The sequence below is a fragment of the Megalobrama amblycephala genome, linkage group LG6 (assembly GCF_018812025.1).
Source record: "Megalobrama amblycephala isolate DHTTF-2021 linkage group LG6, ASM1881202v1, whole genome shotgun sequence".
Taxonomy (NCBI): Eukaryota; Metazoa; Chordata; class Actinopteri; order Cypriniformes; family Xenocyprididae; genus Megalobrama; species Megalobrama amblycephala.
Genome location: NC_063049.1, coordinates 632772 through 643579, shown reverse-complemented (window position 1 = coordinate 643579; position 10808 = coordinate 632772). Strand labels below are relative to the sequence as shown.

The 10808-nt window shown below is 39.1% G+C and overlaps 1 protein-coding gene across 1 annotated transcript in view; it reads right to left on the bottom strand.

The window, feature by feature from the left end:
- Positions 1-526: 526 nt before the first annotated feature.
- Positions 527-10808, bottom strand: part of LOC125269565 (H-2 class II histocompatibility antigen, A-U alpha chain-like) — a 45633-nt gene continuing 35351 nt past the window's right edge. The window contains exons 3-4 of the mRNA XM_048192463.1: positions 1277-1561; positions 527-1190 (exon numbers count right to left, since the gene is read on the bottom strand). Coding sequence (XP_048048420.1) covers positions 1072-1190; positions 1277-1561 — 404 coding nt within the window. The 3' untranslated portion in view covers positions 527-1071. The remainder of the gene's footprint in view (positions 1191-1276; positions 1562-10808) is intronic.

Genomic DNA, 10808 nt, shown 5'->3' with positions numbered 1-10808 from the left:
ACATAGGCCTATACAAAATTTTCTTCACATGATGTGCAATAATACTTGCATGCATGAGATCATAAAAATCATGTTTTTTTTGTCAAGAGTGGCCCATAGCCCACCTAACTGAAAGGACTCATTACGTGGTCATTATGCAGGTCATTATGTGGATCTTTTGACTTAGGTGTGAATCAAAGCATTATTCATGAAGATTTATGCCGCCACGCATACTGTGTTTCTTGACAAAAAGTGTCTTAAAAAATTGAAACCAATATATTGTTTAATATGAACGAGTAGGCAGGATAATTTTACATCATTCTGAAGCAAAAACTCTAGTCTACAACCTCCAATACCCAGAAGCCTTGTGGACACATATTTTCTATTTATTTTGAGGCCTTATTTCAGGGACATAAGTTTTTTTGTTATTTCAATAACCACACAAACGTTATTCCTTCAAAAACACAAACATGTACATACATGTTCCTCACATATTATGGTAGCCTAGTTTGTGCTGAATACAGTGTGATGACACTTTTTCCATTAATATGTTTATGAACAACTGAAAAAGCAAAATGCAAAGCAAAATGTCAGGGCATGTCAAAACTTTTCCAGGACCCCAAAAATCCTCAGACCCCAGTTTATGTGTCTTGGTCAGGTTTTGTCTATCTGTAGTTGTGTTCAATGTGTCTTGTGGAATTACCTGTTGGTTTATTAAAGCCTGTTAGCCACCTTCATCATCTTCTTCATGTTATCCATGTGTTTAGTCTCTCCCTCACAACCCGTGACAGACAAGCCCAGTCTAGCACAGTACGCATATCATTTTTTTTTTAAAGAATATAAAGTGTTAGTATTACCTCATTAAATGAACATGTTTAATTTGTATATATTTTCTATTTTGCATGAAAGATTTAAATCCAGAAAGAAACTACACCCTCAAAGAAAGTACACCTCCTCATGTTTTAAAGTATTATAGGGCAAAAAATAAAAATGTTATTAGATTGAATCCAGGTTTATGTATGTATGTATTTATACATCGGCAATGACTACTAGTGAACTACAGCATTGTTTTCAAAGCTCAGTTAAATACAATTAAAAGATATTTCCTTTAATGAAGAAGAAAGTTCCAGCAGCAATGCCCATCACCCCCAGAGACAGACCCACTCCACACAACACTGCTGGACCAACACTTAGGAGGGCAGATTCAACATCTGGAAAATACATGCATAGGTGAATGCATGAATATGATAAGAGCTAAAAGTAATGTCTATTGATTGTGTTTGAAAATCACACTTACCCCATATTTTGGTCTGAGGTTCACCCTGGAGGGCTATATGGTTCACTGTGCAGCTGTAAATGTCTCCTTCACCAGGTGTAAATTTCATAGTTGAGAAGATGTTGAAGGTACCATCTGTTTTTGGATGGTACTGGCTTAAACTTGCGCTCTCTGTCATGTTAACATTATTCTTAGTCCATGAGATGTTGACAGATGGTGGATAGAAGTCACTCACATGACAGATGAGGGTGTTCTGAACACCCAGCTGTACATCATCCTTTGGATAGATGGATGTATGGGGAGCATCTAGAAACAGATAACTTTTAGTTTTTTTTTGTTGTTTTTAAAGATATATTAGTACACATTAACCTATACAAACCTTTGAGGCTAAACATGATGACATTGAATACAATACATGTTATAGGACTGTAGTTCATTTAATTTGTTTCCACACAGATTGAATATTCACATTGTGGTGAAATTTTAGATTATTGTTCCCTGTGTCAAAGGTTTATAAAGAGATTAATTACTGACTAATGATAAGAAAGACGACATGAGCCAAAATAACGAAACACATTTTAATCTCACTATAATATACTATTGTATTTTGTTACATACTATAAATTATGAATATGGTTTTTTTTTTTAAAATAAGTTAAGTACTTAAGCATTCTTTCATGAAATTTATGAAGAAAAAAATTGAACATTATGTAATGCTCTTTTCAAGGAAAATGCCACGTGCCTCTTCGTTGCACAAGTTTTCTTTTGACAAGCCTTCGTCATTCTCCATCACCTCTCTCTTCTTTCTTTTCCAGTTATCTTACTCGTAAGTTAAAAACTTGTCACGGATGGCACAGAGACAAGAGGGTTAGATCCAAATGCAGCTTTAATTGGGTAATCCATAATCGTAGTCCAGACAGACAAGGGTCAAAATCTGCTGCAATCTGTTGCAGCAGGTCTAGAGTCCAAGCTGAATGCCAGGGCGGTGCTGGTGGAACAGACCAGGCGGGTTCCAGCCGGTCTGGAGTCCTGGCTGAGTGCCAGGGCGGTGCTGGCAGAACTGACCAGGCGGGTTCCAGCAGGTCTGGAGTCCGGGCTGAGTGCCAGGGCGATGCTGGCGGAACTGACCAGGCGGGTTCCAGCAGGTCTGAAGTCCTGGCTGAGTGCCAGGATGGTGCTGGAGGAACTGACCAGGTGGGCTTCAGCAGGTCAGACAGCCTGGGTGGCAGCGGCAGGTCAGACGGCCTGGGTGGCAGCGGCAGGGCAGACGGCCTGGGCGGCGGCGGCAGGGCAGATGGCCTGGGTGGCACCGGCAGGGCAAGGCGCTTGGGCGGCGCCGGCAGGGCAGATGGCCTGGGTGGCACCGGCAGGGCAAGGCGCTTGAGCGGCGGCGGCAGGGCAAGGCGCTTGGGCGGCGCCGGCAGGGCAAGGCACTTGGGTGGTGCTGGCAGGGCAAGGCGCTTAGGTGGCATCGTCAGGGCAAGGCGCTTGGGTGGCGCCGGCAGGGCAAGGCACTTGGGAAGCGCAAGAACGGCCTCTGGGTTGGTCTCCGGGCCTACAACGGACTCACGGACTGGAGTGGACTCACGGACTGGAGCGGGTTCTGGAGTGGACTCACGAGCTTGAGCGGGCTTTGGAGCGGACTCACGGGCTGGAGCGGGCTTTGGAGCAGACTCACGGGCTGGAGCAGGCTCTGGAGCGGACTCACGGGCTGGAGCAGGCTCTGGAGCGGACTCACGGGCTGGAGAGGATTCACAGGCTGGAGCGGATTCTGGAGTGGACTCACGGGCTGGAGCGGGCTCAGGAGACTCATGGGCTGGAGAGGATTCACGGGCTGGAGCGGATTCTGGAGCGGACCCACAGGTTGACCTCTTTCGCCTTAACCTGCGCTTACCAGTGGGACTCAGAGAGCCAGGTTCTTGACTCACTTAGGGATGCACGGTTGGAAAGTCTCTACGAAAGGTTTCTGATTGACCCGGTGTTGCCCATTGCTTCTGATGGTGGAGATATTGAGTGAACTTCCAAAAATCCAAGATCTGAAGCCCTTCCATCTCCCATTGAGGCAGAGGATCACCCAGACACCTATTAAAAATTTCTTTCAGAGCCTCATCATTGTAATCCAGCCCCACCGCCATCGTCCAAAACGTCTGGGCGAAGCATCCTACCTCACATTCCTCTTGGCGTAGAGCCCTCAAAGCCCGCAGTCAATCCATTCGCTCCCTCATTGTGGCTGGAGGAAGGATCTGAAAACCCATACTGCTGGATCTATTTGTGATCGAGGTTTCTGTCACGGATGGCACAGAGACAAGAGGGTTAGATCCAAATGCAGCTTTAATTGGGTAATCCATAATCGTAGTCCAGACAGACAAGGGTCAAAATCCACAGAACAGTCCATAAAAAACAAAGAAAACACAAACAGAATCCAGTGACCATAGACAAAACCTTGATAACAAAAGCAGAAACAAACCAGGTATAAATAGACAGACACTAATGATCAAACACAAAACAGCTGAGTGATATGACGGGATAATGAGTCCGGGAAGTGGGTTATGGGAAATGAAGTCCAAGTGGTAAGGTAATAGTCCAGGGTGGAGTGCCCTCTGGTGGCTAAATAGGGCATTCCAACTGGTGATCATGACAAACCTTGTTTGAAGAACAAAACTACACCTGAACTTATTCAAGTAACAACGTCTTTCCCCCCACGCTTATGTGCATAATTCCCTCTTTGGTCAATCTATATTAAAATTGATCATAGCGTGTTATGACTTAATATATATATGCTGCAATATTTTTGATGAAATCCGATGGCTCAGTGAGGCCTGAGCCATCGGGCTCAGGCCTCACATTTCCCCTCTCAAGATCCATTAATGTACTGAAAACATTTTTAAATCAGTTCATGTGAGTACAGTGGTTCAATATTAATATTATAAAGCCACAAGAATATTTTTGGTGCGCCAAAAAAAGTAAAATAATGACTTATATAGTGATGGCCAATTTCAAAACACTGCTTCAGGAAGAATCGGATCATAAATGAATCAGCGTATCAAATCTGCTGTTTGGAGCGTGAGACACGTGTCTTCAGCAGTTTGGTGGTTTGACGCGCGATTCTGAATCATGATTCGACACGTTGATTCATTTATGCTCCGATGCTTCCTGAAGCAGTGTTTTGAAATCGGCCATCACTTAATAAGTCGTTATTTTGTTTTTTTGGCACACCAAAAATATTCTCATGGCTTTATAATATTAATATTGAACCACTGTACTCACATGAACCAATTTAAATATGTTTTTAGTATATTAATGGATCTTGAGAGAGGATAACTACAATATTTTAATTTGTGTTCTGAAGATTAACAAAGGTCTTATCGGTGTGGAATGGCAGGTCTAGAGAATAATAAATGACATTTAAATTTTTAGGTGAACAAACCTTTAACTAATAGTTGCTAACAATATAAAACTGACATTACACAATTTAACCATACATATTTTCCAGTGTCCCATTGTCGATGAAGCATGTCAAAACCTAATAGAAAGTCATAAAACTTTTCTTAATCAATTTCCCTTTTTAAAATCCACACACAAATGTCTGCTGTCAGACCCGAGTTTGATTGCTCCCCCCTCCCTTGCCCCCACTGGACCATGTTCACATTATATTATTTGGGTCCGACCCGCGGTTTGTTTGCGTCATCAAACCAGCAGCTATTTACTCCTTTGCTTAGTAATGAAGGCGGCAAAATGCATAACATTGCTTTCCTCACTTTTTGTTTTTGAACTGTTGGTTTTTTGAACTGTTTTTTTAACCTCATCCAAACGTACCGAACTCTGGCGTTTCACATAAACATGCGCATGAGTTAGAATTCTGTTTTATGTGTTGGTGTAATACTCATCAGTTTATACATAAATCCTACTTTGATGTTGGCTGCTTGGAAAATTAACGCATTCATAAAAATGTAGTATTGTCGATTCAGTCTTTTTTTTCTTTTTTTTTTATGTAAACAGACAATTACAATATTTACAGATGAAAGATTAAATGCAAAATACAAATACAAAGACCAACAAAACATACAAAACAGCCAGTATGATTTGTGTATGTGTGTGTGTGTGTGTTGTGTGTGTGTGTGCGCGCGTGTGTGTGTGTGTGTGTGTGTGTGTGTGTGTGTGTGCGCGCGCGTGTGTGTGTGTGTGTGTGTGTGTGTGTGTGTGTGTGTAACTGTAACTGGGTGTGGGAATGGAAATATATGAATAAAGGAGCATGTAAGGAAGTACAACAGACATAACCAGAGTTTAAAAAAAAGAAAAAAAAAAAAATACACATATATACGCACATATATACACTACCGTTCAAAAGTTTGGGGTCAGTAAGATTTTTTAATGTTTTAAAAGAAGTATCTTCTGCTCACCAAGCCTGCATTCTATATATATATATATATATATATATATATATATATATATATATATATATATATAAACATTTTCTTACATAAACTAAAATCTGAATGTTTATTGTACTGAAATCTTACTGATATGTCACTTGCATAATAATTTGGAACACAGTGTAAATGTACTCGTTCTCTCCTTACTTGTAGAGATCCTTTGCAATCGCAACAATTCTACATTGTGTTATGTGTGAATCAGTGGCGAGGCTACAGAAGGGCCAGGGTGGCACTGGCCCACCCAGATTGATGGCTGGTGCACCCAAAGTTGACAGAATAAATGTATTATTAAAAATACACATAACATAATGTTTTTATTTTGTGCCAGTAAACTCAGCTTTCCAGTCGCGACAGCAGTTATGCTGTCAGATTCATTCTAGCGAATTGGTTCATCTAAACGGTCCTATTTCTCATATGTAGCTTTGGAAAGTCTGATTCATTCTAGTGAATCACTTCATTCGGAAGGTTCGTAATGAATAGATTGACCGATTCGAGTCCCATATGGCTTTTCTTTTCTTTCTTTTTTTTTTTTTTGTAGTGGACTATTTAGTTTATTATGTCTAATTGAAAACTCCAGTTAAATAGCCTTTCAGTATTCTATTATTATTATTATTATTATTATTATTATCATTATTAGCTTGAAATATTTCTTGTTTAGGCTCATTCAAAATATAAAACACTTAATCTTTTCAACATTATTTCTGTCTAACAAACATTCAAATTACTGGATATAATATTGAAGAATATACTTGGATAAAAGTTTCATTATGAGAGAAATGTTTTTCTCTAATACTCACTGATCACAATTAATCATACCCTTTTATTCAATACTTTTTGCAACCTCTTCTATAATGCTTGATAAGTTTAGAGAACACCTGACCAGAGATCAGAAACCATTCCTTCATGAATCTCTCCAGCGAATCCATGATAATATATATCTGATCAAGATGTCCAGGGGCCTGTTTCAATAAAAAGGTTCATCCAACTCTAAGTTAAAACTTGAACTCTGAGTTGACTTACCCTGAAATGGGAAACTCTGAGTTTTCAGTTTCAGAACAGCTGAATTGAGTTAGTTCAATCGACTCTGAGTAGGTTGACTCTGAGTTAAGAGCGTGCACCACGACTATGAAAAGCCATCATCAATGGAGCTCCAATAATATGATTCACTATGGCAACAGCACATGACAAAATGACATCCGCATACTTCTGAGTCAATGCAAGTTTAATTCTTATCACTGTTATAATATCAAAGGTGAAAACTGGTAGAATGGTAAGTTATTGAACTAATATTCATTTTCATGGTATCCCACATGCAAAAAAAAAAAAAAAAAAAAAAAAAAAGATAATAGGATGCAATAATAAGAGTGTAAATGATTTTAGCATTATTAAACACTCGTTAAGCAATTTACTTCCACTTTTAGAACATTTTCTTCATTTTTATTGAAAATAAATGCCTTTCTGATATGATAGGAAAAGGGAGAATAGCGAGCTTGGCAGAAGGCAGATTCAAACCCAGTCAATCACAAGTTAATTCTCTGCATCCAACACACTACTGCCTACACCACTGCAGCCACAAAAACATGCATTAATTTTAACCTGGTCTGACATTTGTGGGTGGAGCTACTGTAAATTTGTACTTGGTAATAGACAATCTGAATAATCTTGTTTTCCGTGTGCATTAAGATTATTTTTATTACCACGCTGGCAGATATTGATAATTTTACTTAAGTAAAATGGACTTAATTTAGATCCCCCCAGGAAACAGACTAAATATCTTATATCATTTTCGTATATACAAAATCCATCTTGATTTAAGAATTTTTAGATATTTGTACTTGAAATAGGACAAAAAATACTCCGTACGAAAAGCATTTTTGCAGTGTGAATGAATGAATGAGTGAACTATTTAAACATCACAAGTTGATGACATCACATGAGTTTCCCTCATTTCGGGGTTAACTTACTCAGAGTTCTCACTTAACCTCCTTTCTGAAACGGCCCCAGGACCTCCAGCAGAAAAATAAGCCCACAACATTAAAGATACATCAGTATATTTCATTGTACACATGGGGTACTTTTTACCCCTTTGTTCACCAAACACATTTATTAATTTGGCAGACACTTTTATCCAAAGCGACTTACAAGTGAGGAATACAACAAGCGAGTCGTCATGACAAGGAAAATAGACAAGAAGTGCTCACAATACAAAGTTTTAGGCAGTGCTCAGAGTATCATAAACTACAATAGAGAGGGATTAAAGGAAGTGAAAGGATAGGTATAAGAAGGTTTTTTTTTTTTTTATAATCTTAAGTGTTTGCTGCTAAAAAAGGAAGGAAAAAAAAAAAAAAAGCTTCATCTGACCAAAGAACATTTGATAAGTAACTAACACTACTGGAACTTCAAACGGGATGGGTTCTTTGGTCAGATGAAACAAAAAAATTAGCTGCTGGATCTTTAATGTTGTGGGCTTATTTTTCTGCTGGAGATCCTGGACATCTTGTTAAGATAGATGGCATCATGGATTCTATCAAATACCAACAGATAAAAATCAAAACCTGACTGTCCCTGTTAGAAGTCATATAACGGGCTGTGGTTGGATCTTCCATCAGGACAATCAGGGACGTGCACGGGGGGTTGCTCAGTTTGCCCGGGCAACTGCCCATATGCCCTTCTCGACTCACGTTGCCCTTCCGAGGTGGAAAAAAATAAATAAAAAAATCGTACAATGGATGCAGAATTTCACGTAGGCCTAGATAAAAAAATAAAATAAAAAAAAAATCGCAAAGCCTCATTCACTTCCATATTCGGGCACCCGTCCGAAAGTGAAAGTCAGTAGGGGAAGGGCAAACTCTGTTTACGTGGCTGCAGCGCTGCACGCGACCGGCACCTGAGCTGAGCCTGCATGAGCGGCACTAGAAGGAGATTGTCGCGGTTGTCGGGTGAGACGACTTAACGTTGTCGGAAAGGTGAGTAAGGTTATAATCGTTAACGAAAACGAACGAAAAAAATGAAAACTAGGTTGGAAAAAACATCGTCGTTAACTGAAATAAAAATAAAAACGAGGCATTACAAAAAAACGATAACTATCCAAAACTGTAATGTGTGTTTGGCAAAACTAACTAAAATAAAATAAAATTATAGATTAAATGTCCTTAGTTTTCATCTTTGTCAATGTCAAGTCACCCTTATTTATATAGCGCTTTTTACAATGCAGATTGTGTCAAAGCAGCTTTACATTGATAATTGGTATATAATTTTTCTTTTTAAAGAATAGTGTCAATGCAGGCAGATCAAAAGCACTGTTGAATATCAAATGTCAAGTCAAATTAAATTAAATTAGGGCTGCACGATTAATCGTATTTTATCACGATAACGTTATCTGCTTCTCTCGATTGATTTTAAATAATCGTCACGATATTGGCCCGCTCTATGAAAATAAACATAATTTGGAAATATTGGAAGTAATATTAGGAGTTTCGCTGTTTTATCTTTTGAAGTTCCTAAAGGTTTTACCAGTTTTCATAATGTTGATCAGCTGGAAATGATTTTTGTTTGCTTTACGAATTTGCCGGGCAATTTGAATCTGGTTTGTCGTATTGCAAACGAATTGTGTTGCTTTAAAATCTAATGTGAATAGATATTACAAAGCGCTCACCAAAACCATGTTTTGTATTGATTTACCATCTAACGAAGTTATCATAGTTGGTTAAATTAAGTCGTTGTGCCACCTACAGGCCTTTTGGGTGAAGTGTAGGTTGGTAAAGAACTTGCAAAATAGCCATAGTTTCATTACTCTTTTGATAGAATAAACATGATTAATAATCGTGATTATAATTTTGAGGAAACTGTGGCACTGGCTGTCGTGTTGATGATGTCTTCACAATGGATGATCTAGTCGACTCGATCTCTGCTGATACTTCAGGGCTGTGTTGTGGTCGTGTCAAGGCACCGGTCCTCGGTCTCATCTGGAAACGGCCCCGAATCCGGTTGACTACGGTAAATCTCGGGATAAACAGAAAGACTAATATTAGCGTAGATGCCATTCTTTTTCTGATGTAACAAGTACATCTGGTGTTATAGGAAGTGTTCCCGGTTCCGGCTGACCTAATTTATGCAGCCTAATAATCCTTTAACGGATTTGAAAATATAAATATATAATGTGTTATGTGTATGCCAGGTTAAAGAGATGCGTTTTTAGTCTAGATTTAAACTGACAGAGTGTGTCTGCATCCCGAACAATGCTAGGAAGATTGTTTCAGAGTTTAGGTGCCAAATAGGAGAAGGATCTACCACCTGCGGTTGATTTTGATATTCTAGGTATTATCAGCTGGCCTGAATTCTGAGATCGCAATAAACGTGAAGGACTATAATGTATTAAGAGCTCGCTCAGGTACTGGGGGCTAAACCATTTAGTGCTTTGTAAGTAATTAACAAGATTTTAAAAATCTATACGATGTTTAACAGGAAGCCAATGCAGTGACGACAGAACTGGGCTAATATGGTCATACTTCCTAGTTCTAGTAAGAACTCTAGCTGCTGCATTTTGTACGAGCTGTAGTTTATTTATCAAGCGGGAGGAACAACCACCCAGTAGAGCGTTACAGTAATCTAGCCTTGAGGTCATAAACGCATGAACTAACTGTTCTGCATTCTTCATTGAGAGCATATGTCGTAGTTTAGATATATTTTTAAGATGGAAGAAAGCGGTTTTACAGATGCTAGTAACATGACCTTCAAATGAAAGATTGGTATCAAAGAGCACACCCAGGTTCCTAACTGACGACGAAGACTTAACAGAGCAGCCATCAAGTGTTAGACAATATTCTAGGTTATTACGTGAAGAAGTTTTCGGTCCAAATGTTAGAATCTCTGTTTTTTCTGAATTTAGTAGTAGGAAATTACTGGTCATCCAGTTTTTTATATCAGCTATGCATTCTGTTAATTTTGTGAATTGGTAAGTTTCGTCAGGGCGTGAAGAAATATAGAGCTGAGTATCATCAGCGTAACAATGAAAACTAACGCCATGCTTCCTAATGATATCTCCCAAGGGTAGCATGTACAGAGTGAAAAGCAACGGTCCTAGTACTGAGCCTTGCGGTACTCCATATTTAACTTGTGAT